The sequence below is a fragment of the Oenanthe melanoleuca genome, chromosome 1A (genome assembly GCF_029582105.1).
Source record: "Oenanthe melanoleuca isolate GR-GAL-2019-014 chromosome 1A, OMel1.0, whole genome shotgun sequence".
NCBI lineage: Eukaryota > Metazoa > Chordata > Aves > Passeriformes > Muscicapidae > Oenanthe > Oenanthe melanoleuca.
In genome coordinates, this window is record NC_079334.1 from 68,457,434 (window position 1) to 68,477,476 (window position 20,043).

At 50.3% G+C, this 20,043-nt stretch overlaps 2 protein-coding genes across 6 annotated transcripts; both read left to right on the forward strand.

Moving 5' to 3' along the window:
• Positions 1–50: 50 nt before the first annotated feature.
• TMEM209 (transmembrane protein 209) lies at positions 51–10,259 on the forward strand. Of its 4 annotated transcripts, XM_056482315.1 has the most exons (16): positions 51–155; positions 295–314; positions 1,341–1,480; positions 1,586–1,644; positions 2,266–2,397; positions 2,854–3,089; positions 3,179–3,383; positions 4,460–4,635; positions 4,849–4,920; positions 5,409–5,505; positions 6,331–6,456; positions 7,434–7,531; positions 8,394–8,508; positions 8,594–8,691; positions 9,012–9,085; positions 9,198–10,259. In XM_056482315.1, exons 3-16 carry the CDS (start codon positions 1,344–1,346, stop codon positions 9,250–9,252), a joined length of 1,680 nt encoding a protein of 559 aa, XP_056338290.1. In that variant the 5' UTR covers positions 51–155; positions 295–314; positions 1,341–1,343; the 3' UTR covers positions 9,253–10,259. The 4 variants fall into 4 exon arrangements, with proteins under 4 accessions (XP_056338290.1, XP_056338288.1, XP_056338292.1 ...); XM_056482313.1 differs by lacking the exon at positions 295–314; XM_056482317.1 differs by lacking the exons at positions 51–155; positions 295–314 and adding an exon at positions 165–234.
• Positions 10,260–12,242: 1,983 nt separating this feature from the next.
• LOC130248513 (uncharacterized) lies at positions 12,243–18,743 on the forward strand. 2 transcript variants are annotated; one of them, XM_056482311.1, is made up of 20 exons: positions 12,243–12,402; positions 12,651–12,797; positions 12,873–12,994; positions 13,089–13,197; positions 13,272–13,388; positions 13,527–13,594; positions 13,672–13,770; positions 13,869–14,054; positions 14,126–14,228; positions 14,910–15,051; positions 15,128–15,311; positions 15,982–16,081; positions 16,171–16,289; positions 16,416–16,453; positions 16,656–16,768; positions 16,871–17,019; positions 17,155–17,249; positions 17,453–17,531; positions 17,795–17,903; positions 18,192–18,743. In XM_056482311.1, exons 1-20 carry the CDS (start codon positions 12,243–12,245, stop codon positions 18,263–18,265), a joined length of 2,313 nt encoding a protein of 770 aa, XP_056338286.1. In that variant the 3' UTR covers positions 18,266–18,743. The 2 variants fall into 2 exon arrangements, with proteins under 2 accessions (XP_056338286.1, XP_056338287.1); XM_056482312.1 differs by having other exon boundaries at positions 12,316–12,402; positions 12,642–12,797.
• Positions 18,744–20,043: the final 1,300 nt, after the last annotated feature.

The window sequence follows — 20,043 nt, forward strand, 5'->3', positions numbered from 1 at the left end:
GCGCGAGCCCCGCCCCTTCGCCCCGCCCCCGGCGCGCGCCTGGTGACGCGACTCAAGCGCCCGCGCATGCGCACAGAGCTCCGGGCCCCGGCGGCGTGAGGGGAGCGGAGACACCGGGCGGGAAAAGGGGAAAAGAGCCCGGGCTGAGGAGAGAGGTGAGGGGAGCGGGGACACCGGGCGGGAAAAGGGAAAAGAGCCCGGGCTGAGGGGAGAGCGGGGCGGATCCGGAGAGCGGTGAGGGGAGCGGAGACACCGGGCGGGAAAAGGGGAAAAGAGCCCGGGCTGAGGAGAGAGCGGGGCGGATCCTGAGAGAGGTGAGGGGAGATCTGGGGAGAGGTGAGGGGAGACTTTGGGGAGAGGTGGGGTGAAATCTAGGGAGATGTGAGGAGAGATCTGGGGAGAGCGGGACAGGTCTAGAGAGAGGTGAGAGGAGATCTGGAGAGAGGTGAGGGGAGATTTGGGGAAATGTGAGGGGAGATCTGGGGAGATGTAAGGGGAGATCTGGGGAGAGGTGAGGTGAAATCTAGGGAGATGTGAGGAGAGATCTGGGAAGAGATGAGGGGAGATCTGGAGAGAGGTAAGGGGAGATGTGAGGGGAGATCTGGAGAGAGGTAAAGGGAGATGTGAGGGGAGATTTGGAGTGATGTGAGAGGAGAGTTGAAGGGAGATCTGGAGAGAGGTGAGGGGAGATCTGGGGACGGGGAGAGCGGAGGTTTGGGGAGGAGCAGCGGTGAAATTTGGAGAGGGAGGTGGAGGGGCGAAGGGAGGGAGACCGATGAGGTTTGGGAAAGGTGAGCAGAGAGATTTGGGGAGGAGGACGGTGAAGAGATGAAACATGAGGAGGGGCGAAGTGAGGTTCGAGGATTGGGAGGAGCAGAGGTTTGGGGCGGGGAAAGAGAAGTTTGAGGAGCAGGAGAGGTTAAATTTGAGGAGGGGGATCAGAGAGGTTTGTGGTGAGGAAGGTGAGACCTTTGGCGTGGAGGAAAGGTGAGGTTTGAGGAAGGGAGAGGAGAAGTTTGGGGAGGGGATTGAGATCTGGGGGATATGTGAGGGCTGCCTGCCTGTGACAGAGTTATTTCTTTCAGATTAGGTGTTACTGGGCATAAAGGAGGAAATAAAATCGGTGGGTTTCATATGACAGGAAATTCTCTGTTACCTACTGAAATAAGTGAGAATTTTTGATAAAAACGCTGGTCCTGCCTGGAGGAGGCAGGAGCTTTCCCTCCTCCTTTTTAATTATATTATTATTCAAAAATGAGGGAGAAGATGGATGCTGTTCCTCAGGCTGAGAATCTTCCTGCTGAGTAAAAATTCACAGATTTTTCCCTCTGTTCTCACAGACAATGACACCAAACAAGAGTCCAGACACCTCCCTCATCGACCTGGCTGTGAAGATGAGGAAGCAGGCTGAGAGCAGGAAGGTGGTGCTGGCCTGGGGGCTGCTCAATATATCTGTAGCAGGCATGATCTACACTGAAATGTAAGTGAATTGTTCCAAACCAGCAAAGATTCCACTGTGTGGAGCCCCAGATATCCCCCAGGATGAAATTTTTGCTCAATTCTCCTTTCCTGTTTTGCTTTTTAGGACTGGGAAACTCCTAAGCACGTATTACAACATCAGCTGCTTTCCACTCTGGTACATTGGTGAGTCGTTGCAGCATTTAAATCAAATTTCATTGTTGTTTTTCACTCATTTTTATCGCTGGGAGATCGTTTTTAAGGCAGGTTGTTTTTTTCCTGTTTGAGTTTTAAACCAAAACTTTGTTTTGCTTTCTGTGATCTCCCTTGAAACTGCAGGAATATCACCTTTTTAGTGGCAGATAAGAAGTGTTAACAGCTTTTTCTCTATGATAAAAGGGCTGGAAGGACTTATCTAATTTGTGAGATCTTTGTTAATGAGTGGATGAAGGCTTCAGAAAGCCTTAGGTTTATTTTCCTGCTGTGTTGTGCTCTGGGTGTGGGGGGTGTTTTACAACAATTCAAGTTGGTTTCAGAGGAGGAGACTATAAGCTATGTCAAACAGGTTGGAAAGAAACAAAAATCATTATATTTCCTTTTTGAAAAATAACAATTCCATTTTAAAATGTATAAACTAATTTCAACAATGAGAAAAATTATGTCCAATTCTTTTGCCTGAAAAGTGAAGAAATCTTAGATACCTCCCCAACTGGTAGCACTAATAATGACCTTTTTTAGCAGACCTAGCCTGCTTTTGCAAATAATGTAATTTTTGCTCAATGACAGAAACTCATGTGTTTCTTGCAGAATTTGCCCTGGCAGCCCTGTTCAGCCTCAATGCCCTGTTTGATTTTTGGAGATACTTCACCTACACAGCAGCACCAACCAGCCTGGTCACGAGTCCCAGCCAGCAGATCATGGGCTGGCTGCGCAGGACAGGTGGGGAATAAACCCTCTTTTTTATCTTTTTCATGGTTTTTGTTGTTGTTTCTCCAGTTCTGGATTCTTTATTCTGAATTACCTGATTTTACAAGAGCTCTGAGCTGAGCTGGGTTGTCTGGTGCAGGATCTGGGCTCAATGTTGTTCCTCATTCTGTGGTTTAATTTATGTCCATTTGAGGTGGAACTGATTGTGTTTTAGATAATTGAGACATTAATTAGTGTGGTAGAGATGGGAACTGTGGGTTCAATAGAAAAGCTGATGGAATATTAGAGAAGCCTCCCATGGGGTTTATTCTGAGTTGGGGGTCACAGATCTCAGTTTTATCTGAGTTTTGTAAGGATCAGGTTTTCAGTGATCATCAAAAATTGCCCTAAATAACACAGATATGTGTTTAAGGGCAATTTGGGGCTGCTGCATCCCCACTTGTAACCCTGCCTGTGCTTTCCTTGCAGCTGTGCAGATCACCCCTCCACGGGAGCCAGCAGCCAAGAGAGTGCTGTCCCTGACCCCCTCCCCACCCATCCAGGGCCAGTGTGTGCTGAGCTACAGCCCCTCCCGCTCGCCCAGTGCCAGCCCCAAATTCTCTGGGGGCTGCCTGAGTGGCTACAGCCCCCAGCTGCAGGCTCTGGCAGGGGCCAGCCCCTCTCACAGCCCCTCTGTCACTTACTCACCCAGCAGCTACAGCAAGGTAATGGATAGGACACATCCTAAATGGACAGCTTGAGCCTTGTAAAATTGAAAAAAAAAAAACTTAATTTTTTCTTGTTTTCTCCCAAGGTTTCCAGCTTCAGCCACTCTCCCAATGGATCTCCCTATTCCATGAGTGTGGGGCCTGTGGACAGCAGTGGGATGAGGTCTCACTACAGGTTCTCCCCCATTCGGTATAACAATTCCACCTACAAAGATGAGTGCATCACTGATGTCAAATCCCTGGACTCCTTCCTGAGGAATGAGGAGGAGAAGCAGCACAGAGTTCAGCTGGGTAAACTGGGCTCAGGCCCTGGCTTTTAGCTTTTATATTATTCAGAATCTCGTGTGCTACTCTGAAACTTCATATTGGGTGTTAGTGAGGTCTCTTCACAGGGTAGTGACCAAACAATTCCTTCCTAGCTAGAGAATCAGGGACAACTGGTACCCAAAAGGGGGCAATTCAGGGGGCTGAGACTCCATAACCTGGGTCTCTGGTTGGATAATTAACCCCAAGATATAATGAACCAAAACTTATAAAAGTGAAAAACTCATGACCAGGATCCATCTTGGATTTGATTTGCATGCATCCCCTCTTGCACTGCCCAAGGTGAATCCTTCCAATAAATTCCCCTTTTTATTCCTTTTGCCCTGCCTGGTCTCTGTTCCAGATTAGACTTTGATTTGCTGGGAAAAGCTTGGAAGGGAAGAGGTGTTGGTTTTATCCAATACTGGTTTTTGTGATGGGAGAAGTAGCAGTAAAAAAAAAAAAAACAAAACAAAAAAAAAAAATTTATGGATCACCTGTGAGTTTGGAAATCTTGTTCCTAGTGGGGAATTGGGGTGTGAGGTAGAACCCCATTGTTTCTCCTTCCTCCAGTTATTCCTTGGAACAGGATTTAAGCACGGGAATGCTGATGGATTATCTCTGTAATTGTTGACTGTAATAGGCTGAGATAAGATCACCTGATAAGAGGGGGATTTTGTCCAGGTGGTTTCAGATAAAGGGGCTGAATCCAATAAATTTTTGTCCTGGACTGGGACAATCCAGATAAGGATAAAAGGGGATGAGCTACACCCAGTAAATTTTTGTCTTGGACTGGGACAATCCAGATAAGGATAAAAGGGGATGAGCTACACCCAATAAGTTTTTGTCTTGGACTGGGACAATCCAGATAAGGATTGAGGGGATGAGCTACACCCAGTAAATTTTTCTCCTGGATTGAGAAAATCCAGATAAGGGTGAATCCAGTGTTTCTGCAGAGTGACTTCAGTGTATTCACACACACTGACTTGTTGTCCCTGTGCTGTTTGTTCCAGAATTACTTGGCAATAATTGAACTTAACTTCTTAATGAATTAATCTTTTCAGGGAGCTCAGATTCCAGCTCTCCCTCCAGCAGCCCAACTTTTTGGAACTACAGCCGCTCTATGGCAGACCATGCCCAGATCCTGAGGAAATTCCAGTACCAGCTGGCCTGCAGGTCCCAGGCTCCTTCTGCACACAAGGATGAGGCTGATCTCAGCTCCAAACAGGCTGCAGAAGAGGTAAATTCCACAGAAAAATTGGTCAAGATTGAGAAATGGGATTTTAAAATGTACCTTTGTGCAAAGGTTTGGATTTGAGCTGTGTCAGGAGTGTGGGGCTGAAGCATTCAGCCAACTCCTTTGTTTTGCAAGGAATTTTTACAGGAATTGTCACAGACCATAAAACCTCTGGTTTCTGTGATGTTCTCATGGATTTAATTAACTTTTCCACAGGTTTGGGCACGGGTGACAATGAACAGGCAGCTCCTGGATCACATGGATTCCTGGACAGCCAAATTCAGGAATGTAAGTCCCTCCCTGAGGAATTCCAGGTGGAGTGGGAAAATCCTCTGTGCCTGGGATGGGGGAGGTATTGCAGTTCCTGTCTGGGGGTTGGGGTCTGTCACACACAAATCCCACAAATTTATCACCTCCCTGATATCCTGGGGAGGGATCCATCAAACTGCATCCATGGAGGGCTGTGGTTCATAATCCCCTTTCCTCATTGTCCAGAAAAGCTTTACCTGCTGCAGATCAGTTTTCCCAACTCCCATACATTGCATTTTCAGGAGCTGTTAAAGCTTAAATTCTGCCTGGCTTGATAATTAAATTAAATTATTTCCCTCCTTGATTGGATTCAGTGTTTCTGTTGAACTGCTTTGTGGTTGTGGTGGGGATGATTGCAGGTTTTATTGAGGGATTTATTAAACATTCCTGTTTAACAAACATTTATTCAGGTTGATTAAACATTCCTGTTGCTTCTGAGCTTGACTTTTCCCCTTTTTCCATCCTAGTGGATCAATGACACCATTCTGGTGCCACTTGTGGAGGAGATGGAATCTGTGAGCACTCAGCTGAGGAGGATGGGCTGTCCTGAGCTGCAGATTGGAGGTGGGATCAGCAGCCTGGCAATTCCCTTGGAATGGCTGCTACATAAATCAGGGCTGGGAATATTTTTGTTTTGGTGGTGTTGTCTTTTGTTCCACCTCCTGCATTTTGTTTAGCTGGGAAGGTTTTCCATAATACTTCTATAAATATCTATCATAATAATATGATGTAGACATCTATAATATCTATAAATATGAATGTTTAATACTTCTATCAATATCTATTACAATAATATGATATAGACATCTATCATATCTATAAATATGAGTGCTTGGATAATTGGGTAAAATTCTTAAATGCCTCTTTTTTCTCTCCATAAATTTAATTTTACAGCTCAAATTATCATTAATAGTAATTGATGTTTAATCAGTCAGAAATAATTTCAAAGACAGATGTGCTGTAAATTCTCAGTGTATCCCAGAAATGTCTGCACTGATGAGTTCTTCCTTCAAATCACCCATTTTCTGAAAGAATTGGGTTTTTTTTAATTGTGTCTGATTTTTTAAAATGCTGATGTTGTTTTTTATGTCAAGTTAGGATTTTGTAGCAGCTGCTTCTCCTGTTGTTTCAAATTAACTGAGAAGTGCATTTGATGTGCTGCCTTTAATGAAATCCTCTTTTTGGGTTGTTCTTAGAGTGTTTCCTCCAAAGCTACTGTTACAAACTGCTTTAAAACCATCAGAAGCTGCTTTATTTCCTCTTTGTTTCTTTCCCACATCCCTTAAACTCCTGCTGGTTCCTTGTAGCTGATGTGAAGGAGCTCTGGTTACTTTGTAGTGCCTGAGTTTGTTTCTTTTTCCCGTGGCTGAGTTGAGTTGTGTGTTGCAGAAGCCAGCATCAGCAGCCTCAAACAGGCAGCCCTGGTGAAAGCTCCACTCATCCCCACCCTCAATGCCCTGGTGCAGTACCTGGATCTCACCCCAAACCAGGAATATTTGGTGGAAAGGATCAGAGGTTGGTGCTGTTGTGATTTGCAAACATTTCCATGCTGCAGTGAATTTCTTTACCCTGGAAAGATCCAAGGCCAGGCTTGGAGCACCCTGGATAATCCTCAGTTTCCCTCCTGTTGCATCCCACAAACCTGGCAGTTCTGAACTTTCTGTATTTTTTGGCACTGAACCCAGCAGAACACTGCTTTGACTTGAGACCTTAGAAAAAGCTTCCAAATTTGAGAAATAGAGTTAAAACCACAAGTGTGTAATTAGAATAGAAGTGTGTGATTTCACATGATTGATTTCACATGGGTTTTTAAAATATAGTAATAGATACAGAACAAAATTGAAGTTCTTGAGCATTGTCTCTTTCTTTTTCCTCCTTCTTCATGATTTCAAGTAGTAGTTTTTGGTCAGAAGTGTTTAGTTATTAGATCAAAAATATAAATAATATAAATGTTCTTTATTGAACTCTTTAACTCTAAAAGACCCTGTAACCAGCTAAATTCAGTTTCATTTTGCTTTTGGTTAAATAATGCTGCAATACAGGTCACAAGTGTTTAGTTATTAGGTCAAAAATATAAATAATATAAATGTTCTTTATTGAACTATTTAGCTTTAAAAGACCTTGTAATTAGCTAAATTAATTTCCATTTTGCTCACTTTTAGCTGGTAGCTTGAAGTGTTGCAAAACTCTCTGTACTTTAAATACAATCTAATAAACAACCAAATCCAAACACTAAAATTGTTCTTCATATTTCTAATCTTTAAGTAAAAACGAAACAAAAAAATTAAAAAGCAACAACCACTAATTAAGTGGTGCAATTAACCCTTTGACACCCTCCAATCCAAACCATGCCACGATTTCCTCCTGCCTGCTCAGGGTGCACAAAAATCATCCTGTAACCACCCCTTTTACCAACATCTTCTGAATTTTCCCCATTTTCTACACCTAGATGCACTTCCAGCCCCCCAAAAATGACAAATTGTTGTTTGCAGAGCTTTCCCAGGGGGGCTGCATGAGCTCCTTCCGCTGGAATGGAGGAGGGGATTTCAAGGGCAGGAAATGGGACACAGACCTTCCCACCGACTCCTCAGTGAGTTCCCACTTTGGATCTGGGGATGGGAATTGCAGGGAGCAGCCAGGGAGTCTTTAAGCAACATGGGAAAAATCAGAAAATGGAGCTTTGCAGCTTTGCTGCTGGTTAATTCAAGAGATTCCATTGCTGCAAGTAGAAAATCGACCTTGAAATAGGATTTGATTTTTCTCTTTGGGAACGTGGTTAAGTATTTGGAATTTCCAGCTGTGGAGCAGCTCTGAGTGTCCTGGTAAACAGGAACAGCTCGAAAATGCAAATAAAGAAGTTTGGCTATTAATTATTTAATATTAACTAATAATGGATATTAATTTGGATGTTAATTTGAGGCTATTAATAAAAAGAAAAAATAAACAAATTCACATTTTTGTTAATTGTGGGTAATACAATGCTGTGAGCATCCCAGATTTTTTAAGATTTGTGGCATTTTTTTCCAGCAAATCTTCCATTTTTACCTGTCAAACAGCTCCTGTTGGGTATAAGGAGCACAGAAAGCACCAGATCACAGATAATTTCTGATGTTACCCACATAACTCAGGCTGGTCCCTGGTTTTTTGGATGCTCATCCTAAGACTTTATTTCACAATTTTGGCATTCCTAAGACTTGTGACCAGCCCAGATTTTTCCAGTGGTTTTCATGAGGGAAAGGGAGAAGTTTCCTTGCTGGGTTTGGGGTGGGCAGAGCTGGTTTTTGAGCTCCTTTGCTGTTCTCAGCCAAACCTGAAATTGAGATTTAGGTATGAAGCTGTTCCTAAAACAGCATTGTAATCACAGATTATCAATTCTGGGATTAACTGCTGGGATCATGGGAGGAAGCTGCTGTTTTGGGGCCATTCCATGAGGTTTGCTTGTGTTTGCCCAGATCCTGATGCACGTGTTCTGCACTTACCTGGACTCCAGACTCCCTCCTCACCCCAAATATCCTGATGGCAAAACCTTCACCTCCCAGCACTTCATCCAGACTCCAGATAAACCAGGTATGGGCTGCCCTGGAGCTGCTCTTTTCTTTTGAGATCACAGCAGCACCTCTGAAAGGTTGTTTTTAATTCATTTTTAATTCAGACACTTCCAATGAAAACGTGTTCTGCATCTACCAGAGCAGCATCAACCCACCCCACTATGAGCTGATCTATGAGTGCCACGTCTACAGCCTGCCCAAGGTACAGCTTTGTGCTCCTCCTGCTCTCAGAATCATTTCCTGGGCTGCTCTGGGGTCTTTTTAAACCCTAAACACATTTTTGGTCCATTTACACAGCTTGGTCTTTGCCCAGCACTCTGCTGCTGGGTAATACCTGTGGTGTCTGTTCAGGAGACAGGAGTTCCTTCCTCTTCTTAATTTTCTGCCATTTGATTGTAAAACCTCAAGTCACAATCCCTGGTGGGTGATGTCACTGTCACTCCAAGGGGAACTCCAAACTAGGAAAAGTCTGAGATTTTGATTATTTTGATTTTCAATCCTTGTTTCTTTCTGTGGCTCCAGGGCAGGAACAACATGTTCCACACCTTGCTGATGTTCCTGTACATCATAAAGACAAAGGAATCTGGGATGTTGGGGTAGGTATCCCATGAGGAATGGTGTCAGACCAAAACCACCACAGTGGGGTGATAATTAATGGTTTTAAAATCAAATAAATAAAAAAATCTAACCCTGATCCCTTTTTTGCAGGCGTGTAAATCTGGGTTTATCAGGAGTCAACGTCCTGTGGATCTTTGGGGAGTAATGGGACTCAGCTCTGCAGGACAACATGGATTTCCACAAAACAGCATCATTAAAACTCAGCTCTGTGGACACAAGGAGGAAGTGCCTGTGATTATTCCAGTCTGGATTTTGTCAAGGCATTACACAGAATATTTCACTGTGGGAATGAACTCCAGGCAGGAATTTTCTCTTTCCTGCTCCTCACCTCAACCAGTGCTGTTTAAACTGAGCTTTACTGATCTCAGACTAAACCAAACCAAACCTCCTTTGAGCCTCCCCAAGGCTGTGCACAGCTGTGAGCACCTGGAAGGATAAAACAACCTGGACAACTTCAGGATCCAAGAAATTCCAAGTTTGGAAGCTCAGACTCAGTTTTGCTTCACTTTATTCTGCATGATAAAAACCAATTCATTTTCTCCCTGATTATTGGTGTAATTGTGATTTCTGACCCCTGCAGTTTAAAAGGAAGGCCAAAACCATGTTTGTCTTGCTGAGTTCAGCAAATATGAATATTTATGTTATTTTCAATTTTTATTTTTATTATTTTGTACAAAACCAGTGTGGCCTCCCCTTTTAGGGGTTCCTTCACTGCCCCCACCTCTCACCTGCCTAAATTGGAATTTAATTGTTCACTAATCACCACCTAATTGGGAGCTTTATGCACCTTGGTGGGAATTCAGGCTGGACACACCCACAGGTTTTTGGGAATGTACCTTTTTTGGTACAAGCACTTGGGTTTGCTTCAAAGAAAGGATCAATCAATATTTGACAGATTTCTCTGAGGGGTAGGGGAAGAATTTGTTGTAAATTCTGGTAAAGGAGTATTTTAGAAGTGTAAATAGAACCATAAGCACATGGAATCATTGTACTGTATTTTTTACTGAGGGGAGGGAAAGAGGGATTTTTGGGATTTTGGTGTGAGCTGACTGGTTTTGGTGATTGTCTCTCTTCCCTGGGGGACCTGGGTTTTCCCAAAAAACTGGCAACAAGCTGGCTCATTTAGTTCTTGCATTAAATGAGTTTGTTTTATCCAAGACTTTTTGGGGTTTTTCTTGGCATTCAGCATCACCACATCCATCCCTGTACAAAGAGAAAAGTTCAAGATCCAGATTTAGTTGGGTTTTACCCCAAAACTCCCCCCTTCAAGGACTGCACAGCCCTGTGAGCTGTTGGTTTCTAAAAACTTGAAGTGCAGAAATCTGTTTTTCACCAAAAATGGGGATCCTCAGGAGGAGCCCATCCCATAGGGCACCTTGGGCTCTGCACCCCAGGGCCCTGCAGGTTTTTGGGGTGCCCAGAACCCCCAGGATCCTGCACAGCCTCTTCCCACACAGCCCCCAGATGGATCCTTGTGCACCCCAAGAGATCACACACCCCAATAAATCATACACCCCAGTCCCAGTGCACCCCAATACCTCACACACCCCAACAGATCACACCCCTCAGTCCTTCTGTACCCCAATACTCTGCATCACACCCCAGTCTCTGTGCACCCCAATATCACACCCCAGTAAATCACACACCCCAGTACCTCACACACCTCAATAAATGACACTCCTCAGTCCCTCTGTACCCCAATACCTCCCACACCCTTGTCCCTATGCACCCCAATATATCAACACACCCCAATAAATCACACACCTCAGTCCCTGTGCACCCCAATACCTCACACATCCCAGTTCCTCTGTACCCCAATACTCTGCATCACACCCCTCATTCCCTGTGCACCCCAATACCTCACACTCTCAGCCCCTGGTGCACCCTGCTCCCTGTGCACCCCAATACATCACACACCCCACTCTGTGCACCCCAGTCAGTCCCTGTGCACCCCAATACATCACACACCCCAAGAGATCACACACCCTGCTCCCTGTGCACCCCAATACATCACAAACCCCACTCTCTGTGCACCCCAGTCAGTCCCTGTGCACCCCAGTACATCACACATCCTGCACTCTGCACCCCACTCCCAGCACAGACCCCACATTCCTGTACCCCAGTGCTGGTGCCCCTGACACCCTGTGCACCCCAGTTCCTCCCAGTGCACCCCATTCCTGCTCCCATTCTGCAGCACACCCCCTGCACCCCCTCCCTGTGCACCCCAACACTGCACACCCCCTGCTTCCTGTGCACCCCAACACTGCACACCCCTGCTCCCCCTGCACCCCCTCCCTGTGCACCCCAACACTGCACACCCCCTGCTCCCCGTGTACCCCAATACATCACACACTCCTGTTCTTGCAGGCCCTAACTCTGCACCCCACATCCCCCTGCACCCCAATACCTGGCACACCCCAGATCCTGTTCATTCCTACCCCTGTGCACCCCAATTCCCGGGCACCCCGATATCCCTGTGCCCCTTGGTCCCCCGGCACCCCAATATCTGCACCCTCTCACCTGTGTGCACCCACATACCTTGCACCCCGCTCTCTCTGCACCCCAAAACTCTGTGCACTTGAGTCTCTCTGCACCCCACTCTCTCTGCACCCCAAAACTCTGTGCACCCCACTCTCTCTGCACCCGTTACACCCCGGTCTCTCTGCACCCCAAAACCCCGCGCACCCTGGTCTCTCTGCACCCCCAAACACCGCGCTCTCTCTGCACCCCGTTCCACCCTGCACCGTGGTCTCCGTACACCCCAATCTCTGCATCCTTTCACCTGCTCATCCCGATCCCCGCTCACATCCCGATCCCCGCTCACCCCGATCCCCGCGCGTCCCGATCCCCCCGCACATCCCGATCCCCGCACATCCCGATCCCCGCACATCCCGATCCCCACGCGTCCCGATCCCCGCACATCCCGATCCCCGCGCGTCCCGATCCTGGCACATCCCGATCCCCGCACATCCCGATCCCCGCACATCCCGATCCCCGCACATCCCGATCCCCGGCACATCCCGGTCCCCCCGCACATCCCGATCCCCGCACATCCCGGTCCCCGCGCCCCCCATTCTCGCCCCGTTCCCAGGTGCATCCCCCCCGGCCCGGCCCGGCCCGGCCCCTCCCGCCGGGATGGGGGTGGCTCCCGGGGGCGCGCATGTCCGGCCCCGCCCGTTAAATTCCGGCGGGCCGGGCCGGGCCGGGACCACCGGCCCCGCACCTGCTGCTCTCGCCATGGCCACTGACAGCGAGCCCGGGCGCCGCCGCCGCTGCTGCGCGCAGGACACGCCCGGTGAGCTGGGGGTGGGTGGTCTCTGGGGCTGGGGGGCACCAGAGGGGTTCCCCCATCCCTGGGCACCACCGGGTCGCACCTTCCCGACCCGCACACCGGGCACCGAGCGGGGTTTCCCCCCAGGTGGGGTCTCCCCTCCTGAGCATCCCTTGGGTACCGCTCTGTGTCCCTCCTGTGGGGTTTGGGGACCGTGACACCCCACAGGGAACGGGGATATGGCCCCAGTGTGACCCCCACAGCCCCCGCAGATGTCCCCAAGGTCCGGGATTCCCGCGGTGACAGTGACGGCCCCCGCCGGGGCTCCCTCTGCGAGCGGCACTGCGCTGCCATCAACAACGTGCACGGCGAGCTGGGCGAGCTGGGCTGCCACCTGCACCGGCCCCGCGTCCCCCCAGGTATGTGGCTGTGGGATGGGCTGGATGCGGGTCCGGGGGTCCCACACCTGCCGTGACCCCGCGTGTCACCCGCAGCCGCGTCCACCCCGTCCTGCTGCCAGCAGCACTCGGAGGAGGTGTGCGAGAGCTGCGTGCTGAAAACCACCCTGACGGCCGAGAACGCCGTGGAGGCCAACAAGCTCTCCAACAACTACAAGGTGGGTGGGGGCACCCATGGGTGCTGTCATGGGTTTTAATTTTCTTTCTCTTCACTCATCCCGAAAAAAACCAAAAAATCTCCTCTCTCTGAAGTTTGGCTTCAAGAAATGGAAGAGCCACGTGACAGCACGGCCCTGGGAGGATCGATCCGAGATAGTTAAGGAGCTCTACTCTGACCTCAATGTCATCCGAGCCTCTGGAGGTGGGTGGCCTTGGGGACAGCCCTGGGTGGTGGCAGTGTGGATTTGGTCCCAGCTGGTGCCTCCCCTCCTGCAGGCTCCACACTGACGTGTGGCAATGTCCTTTACCTGCTGCTCTTCGGCTGGTGGCTCTCACTCCTCTACGTCCTGGTGGCTGCTGTGATGTTCCTCAGTGTCATGGGGGCTCCTTATGGTGAGTTCCAAGTGTGGGACCCCCGTGTGAGGGCTGGATGAGCTCAGGGCTGTGCTGATGGGCGTGGGGGGCTCCTGGCTCCCTTCTCCACGGGATGTCCCTGTAGCTGAAGGGACACTGATGGCTGTGTCCCCACAGGGCGGCTCTGCTGGCAGCTGGCCGGGTATTTCCTCTGGCCCTTTGGCAAAGTGATCCAGAAAGTGGAGGTAAGGGTGGTGCCTTGGGAATCCTCTGGGGGGTGTGGGGTGCTCTATGCACCCCCTGACATCCTCCCTCTCCCCAGGTCCCCAAATCCCATCAGGTGTGTGATGCTGGCACGGGGGAGAGCTCAGCCCTGCTGGGGGGTCCCACACCACGCCGCTGGCTGGGCACTGGACACTGGGTGAGCCCCGTGCTGGACTGCTGACCACCCCCGGAGCCCCCAGCCCGCAGGGGAAGGTGCCCACGGGCTCAGCCCCTGAAGGTGACTCTCGTTGACAGCACCACGCCAGCACTGCAGTGTGGCTGTGCCTGGGCTACCCCCTGCTGGCGCTGGCCCACGGGCTGGTGTGTGTCACCGCCTGGCTGCTCATCGTGCTGATCCCCGTGGCCAAGCTGAGCGGCCGCGCCGCCGCCCGCCTGCTGCTGCTGCCCCCGCGCCGCCTGCTCGTGCGCCGCCTCGGCCGGGTGCGTGACTGGGGGGGGGACAGACCCTGCTGGGGGGCTGGGATGGGGGTGACCCCCGTGTCCCCCTGCAGACAGAGGTGCCTCTGGAGGGGGAGGTGATTCTCTGCTGCTACCGAGCTGCCAACCCTTACTACTACAAATACGCCGTGGATGGCATCAACGTCTTCGCTGTCAGTATCCTTCTGGAGATGGGGGGATGAATCAGGAAAACCTTATAAATGTGAGTGCCTAGCAAAAGACTTTGAGAATATGGAAACCATAAGTGAGATTGAAATGAAAACTGAGTGGCTGAGAGCAGCAATGTGGATGCTTGAAGATCTTCTCCCTTTGTTAAGATGACACCAGTTGCTGCAAATACCAGAGAGCAGCAGAGACCCTCTCCAGGTGTGACAGGAAGGGTCCAAGATAAGGTTTAGAGGTAAGAAAGCAGTAAAACATGGTAATGTAGCCATTCCTATAGGTTGTATGTAAATATTAGAGAATTTGTATCTTGTATTAGATTGGTTAGTGGGAATCAGAATATTCAACAGAGAAGGAGATTTATTGTGTTGTAAATGGGAAAATCCTTCTCTTAGCTCTCTTGCTTCATTCTCTTGCTTCCCTCTCTTATCTCTCAGAACTCCTACCCCCCTCCACTCTCTTTCTGCCCTGCTCTGAGCTGCAGCTGGCAGCTCCCAGCTCAGCCCTTTTCATCCACACCCAGTGCAATAAACTGCAAACTTCAAGACCAGAATACAGAGAGTGCCTGAGTTTGTCCTGACCACTGTCCACCCCCAGGCTCCCACAGGGGTGGGATGATGGGGAGTGACCCCAAATCCACCCCCACTCTGTTGTGTCCTTGACTGGGCACCCCAGACCTGCTGCCCCTGGTGCTGGTGACGCTGGTGCTGGGCTATGTGGACAGCCCCAACCACCTGACAGGCTCTGCTGTGAAGTTCACCTTGGCCCTGCTCTCCATCATGCCCCTCTCCTACTACATCGGCATGGCCATCGCCAGGTGAGCGGGGTGGGACACCTGGGGGTGAGTGGGGACACTCCAGCCGTGCTGTGACACCTTTGATTCTCCTCTCCAGCATCTCAGCCCAGAGTAACTTCGCGGTGGGGGCGGTGGTGAACGCCACGTTCGGCTCCATCACCGAGCTCACCTTCTACATCACGGCGCTGATCAAGGGCTCGCGCGAGGGCAACCGCTGCTACGCCGAGGTGGTCAAGTCAGCGCTGACAGGGACCCTGGTGGGCTGTGTCCTCTTCGTGCCGGTGAGATGGGTGGCACTGAGGGATGGGAGGGTGCTGGTGAAACACTGAGCTTGGAAAATTAGGGTTTTAGTTACCTTGCTGAAAAGAATTAAATGTTAGATTTTAGAAGGGGGTAGTTATCTGATACTTAAATAATTGGCTGTCTGGCATTTTGGGCTTGCAATGGGAAAAGATGAAACTAGTGAGCAGATCCAAAGGTACATAGACAATGCAACCAGAAACTTATCCTTTGAAAAACTGGACTCTCCCCAGAAATCATTTGTATTGTCATTGATAGAAAAGGTCAAGATTTTAGGATGAGGAAGACTCACCTTACTTCCTCCTTTTAAGACCCCTCTCCACAAATACAACCCCAGACTTAATTTAAGAAGTCAATCAATGCTTAATAGCTATTCAAGCTAATTACCATAAGAAGCAGGGGATGGGAGGGGCTGTTATTATGAATATATATTTGTTTGAATCCTTTGCTAAGAAATAGACTCTGTGATTTTGCAGTGTGTATTAGAGGATTACCTCATAAAAACCATTCACTTTCTAACTTTAAATTGTTAGAGAGTCTTTTGTCTGTCACAGTGGAGTATCAGTGTTAGACCAACACTCTTATTTTGGTAAATCACTGTGAGCAAAGCACTGATGGGGGATATTTTGGGGGGTTTTCCCTGTCCCCAAGGGTCTGTGCATGGTGATTGGGGGCATCCGGCACCAGGAGCAGCGCTTCAACAGCCGCTCTGCCGGCGTCAGCTCGGCCCTGCTCTTCCTCTCTGTGGGAGGTGAGTTGGGGACAGGGGTGTCCCCAAGGTGTCCCCCAGGTCTGGGGGTCCCTCAGGGTGGGTGTGTGCTCCATGTGCTGTCCCTGCAGGTGTCTTTGCCCCGACACTCTTCTCCAAGGTGTACGGGAAGCTGGTGTGCGGCGAGTGCCACAACGTCACCCAGAACCCGCTGGGCCACTACCTGTGCCACAACTGTCTCTTTGACCTGGTGAGTGGGAGACAGGGCAGGTTTGGGGTGGGGGATGCTCTGAGCCCCCCTGGCTCTCATGCTGGGTGGTGGCAGTGGGGCTGTCCCTTGTCCCTGTGTCCCTGGTGACAGGTGCTCTCTCTGCAGATGGACAACAATGGCACCCTCTACTACAGCCACGTCCAGTGAGTGTCCATGGCAGGGGGGACAGAGCTGTCCCCAAATTGGGGTGGCATCTCTTGGGTTTGGTTGTGTTCCCACATATCCCTCCCAAACCCCTCTCCACCCCAATGATCCAGCACCCCATCCCCTCCATCCCCAGGGGAATTCCCTGGGGTGTCCCTGCCAGCCCCTGGTGGCACTGACGGTGTCACCTGTGTCCCACAGACCCCTGGTGTACACAGTGTCCATCCTGCTCCCTGCTGCCTACCTCATCGGGCTCTTCTTCACCCTCAAAACCCACACACACATCTACGACATCCACATCAGCGACTGTCACAGTGAGTGTCACTCACCCAGCGAGCGTCCCCAGATGTCCTGCCTGCAGGGCTGGCTCTTGTCACTGCTCTGCAGTGTCCCACACAGCTCTGCTCTCTCCCCAGTGCCTGGCCACCACCACAGTGCCGTGGTGCACTGGTCCCGCTGGCGGGCCCTGCTCATCCTCCTGCTCTCCACCCTCTGCATGTCAGCCTGTGCTGACCTGGCCACCGAGCACATCAGCCCCATCCTCACCAACTCCACCATCTCACAGGTGAGCTGCCTCTGGCTGTGCCCTCCAGGGATGGAGACCTGCCCTGGCTGCTGTTGGAACCCCAAAAGCACTGTGTGTGTGGGGTAAAAGATTTTGAGATGCTCTGCACAGGTTGATGTCACCTCTTCCCTGCAGTACTTCATCGGTGTCACCGTGCTGGCAATGGTGCCTGAGCTGCCAGAGATTGTCAATGGCATCCAGTTTGCCCTGCAGAACAATCTGAGCTTGAGGTGAGCTGGCTGCAAGGATGAGTTTTGGGGTGGTTCCTGTACCCTGTGCCTTGGTGCCCACAATGGGCTGGGTCAGATTGTGTGTCAGCTTGTCCTTAAGGAGGCTTAGTCACCCAAAAAATGCTGCCAGAACTGGGGTGGGCTGTGTGGATTGGAATTTTCTCACCCAGAGACTGACCCAGTGAGTTGTCCTTCCTCCCCAGCATCGAGATTGGGAATTGCATTGCTGTGCAGGTCTGCATGCTCCAGATCCCCATCCTGGTGCTCTTCACCATCTTCTATGTGAGTAGCCCCAGGACAGCCCTGGGGACCTCCTGAGGGTTGGGGACACGGTGTCTGTGGGACATGGAAAGGACACAGCTGCCCTTCCCTTCGGCTCAGTGCAGGGGAAGAGAGGTCTGATGTCTCCTGTGCTGTCCCCACCCTGGGGACACCTGACAGGGGGTTTAGGGGGTGACATTTAGGGGGTGACACACAAGTCCCCAGACAGAGCCAGTGTGGGGTTGTCCTGATTTGCCATAAACCCGAAATCCTCTTCCTTGCAGCCAACAAACTTCACTCTGGTCTTCAGTGACCTCCACGTCTACGCCAGCATGTTCAGCGTGGTGCTCATGAACTACATCTTCATGGATGGCAAATGTGACTATTTCCAAGGTGACCACCTCCCACAGGGACCTGGAGTATCCCTGTATTCCCTGGGATGAGGGATGGGGGGCTCCTGGGACCATCCCTGGGTCCATCTGCCTGTTGGGGTGTGTGTGACCTGAGTGATGCTGGGGTTCATCTTGGAGCTGTTCCCTGCAGCAGCTCCAAGGGGGATCACTCCATTTCCCCCTTTAAAAGGTTTTTAACTCCCTTTTCATGGACAAGCCCTCTAGAGGGGGCTCATCCAGACCCTCCTTGTTCCAGGGAGTAACTCCCCCCACCCCTCTCTGTCCCCAGGCACGGTGCTGGTGATGGTTTACTTCATCCTGCTGGCCGTGTATTTCTTCGCCCCCTCGCCCAGTGGCTGCTGAGGTTTGGATTCTCCTTTCTCCAGCCCCTTTGTTGGGCTCAGCACCCATCAAGACCTTTTCCAGTGTCTCAGGGACTCGGCTGGGCTGGCTCCAGTCTGGAAGTGCAGTTTCCTTGAAGCTGCTGCTGGGCTCCCCCTGTGTGGCACAAGGGTGGTGGCAATGGAATTGCTCCCAACGTGAGGAGCCTCACTGCCAGAGCACGTCACAGAGGCATCTCCAGCCCACACTTGAGTGGCTGGAAGGAAAACTGTCCTCAGTGGAGGGTCTTGAAGGGGATTTTGGTGTGTCTGGAGGACAGACCCGTCCCTGGGGATGTGCTGCACTGGGAGAAGGTGCCTGAGAAATTCCTCATCCTCCCAACCTTGGGAATTGCACATGGGATGTTTGATGGCACCAGAAATGCACCCAAAGGTATTTTCAGCTGTTTTGTCATTAAAGCAGTTTTGTACAAATCAGAAACAAGTTTGTTTCTCCTTAAATAAGCCTTGGTCTCCAGCCTGGGCCCCTCTGTCACCTCATCCCAGGGACAGAGCCACAGGGGTGGCTGTGGCTCCAGTTTTCTGTGAGCCTCCCAAAGCTCCAGCTCATTCCAGCCTGCTTGTCTGCCTGTCCTTGCTCCTCCTGCCTTTGAGGTCTGTACCAGACTGAGAGAAGGGTCAGGGATGCTCCTGGTGTTGTCCCCAACCTGTCCCACCCTATGGACATCTCCCTCCACGCAGGGAAATGCTGGTGGATGTGGTGAGAGGACAAAGCTGGGGCTTGGATTGATTTATTATCTTTAAAAACAAAAACAGCCCTAAAGCAAAACACTGACAGCTCCATTAACACAGGCAAGGAGGCTCTGGTGCCTCTTTCCCCTCCCCTGTCCCATTGGGATGTCCTTCACATGAAAACCAGGGAATGCTGGCACAGGAATGTTGGGCTCTGAAAGGATGGACAGCCCTGAGCAGGCAGGAAGCAGCCTGGGAAGGCAGCAGCTCGTTAGGGATTAATGAAGCTGCTTTATTAAGCCTTTTTGTTTTCCTAGTGAGGCATCAGCACAGACAATCCTGCTGTCATTAGTCTTGGGACATTTGGGAGCTTTGCTGGGTGAGTAGCTGGAGTTGCTGATGGCAGGACAGGGAAGGATGGAAAAGGGATGGGGATGGGAGAGCAGAAGCTGTAAAGAACCTGCTCAGTGCCATCATTTTACTGAGATTAAATAAACCAGCTCTCCTGGGGTGAGGGATGCTCAGGAATTCTGTTCTGAGCTGCTTTTCCTGTCTCCTTCCATCCTGTCCCCATCCCAGGCAGCACTGTGGATGCTCTTATCCCCTCTCCATTGCTTGCTGCACATGCTGGATGCAGATCCTTTCCCTCTCCCTTAAATTTAATTATAATCTAATAATATCTATCTTTTAATAATATCTTATAATTAAGGCTTTTACCCACAGGCAGTAGCCCAGCAGCAATTAAAGCCCCTCTCAGCAGGAGCTGTGAGCTCAGTGATTAAACCAAATATATATTTTTTAGGAAGAGCATTCTCCAAAGATCTCCAGAGTCCCTCATGAGCAGCCAATGAAATGGGAAAGACCCCTGGAAATCCATCAGTGGTGGTGCTTGTATGGGTTTTATCAGCCCAAAATGAAGTTGTTGGAGCTTTGTGGTTTTCTTGGTGATGCTTTCCCAGCTCCTGTGGGCTGGGGGTGGAGGGATCCACAGGGATCCAACAACCCCACCCTGATTCCTGCAGCCCTGGGGCTGTGCCCATTCCCTGGGGGGCCTGTTCACAGCAGGAC

Bases quoted from the DNA above. Each gene is read 5' to 3' on its own strand.
- TMEM209 (XM_056482315.1), top strand. From the start codon at position 1,344: ATGACACCAAACAAGAGTCCAGACACCTCCCTCATCGACCTGGCTGTG. The intron at 1,481-1,585 runs GTAAGTGAATTG...TTTGCTTTTTAG, and splicing joins GGCATGATCTACACTGAAAT to GACTGGGAAACTCCTAAGCA. The intron at 5,506-6,330 runs GTGGGATCAGCA...TGTGTGTTGCAG, and splicing joins TCCTGAGCTGCAGATTGGAG to AAGCCAGCATCAGCAGCCTC.
- LOC130248513 (XM_056482311.1), top strand. From the start codon at position 12,243: ATGGGGGTGGCTCCCGGGGGCGCGCATGTCCGGCCCCGCCCGTTAAAT. The intron at 13,595-13,671 runs GTAAGGGTGGTG...CCCTCTCCCCAG, and splicing joins AAGTGATCCAGAAAGTGGAG to GTCCCCAAATCCCATCAGGT. The intron at 16,290-16,415 runs GTGAGTGGGAGA...CTCTCTCTGCAG, and splicing joins ACAACTGTCTCTTTGACCTG to ATGGACAACAATGGCACCCT.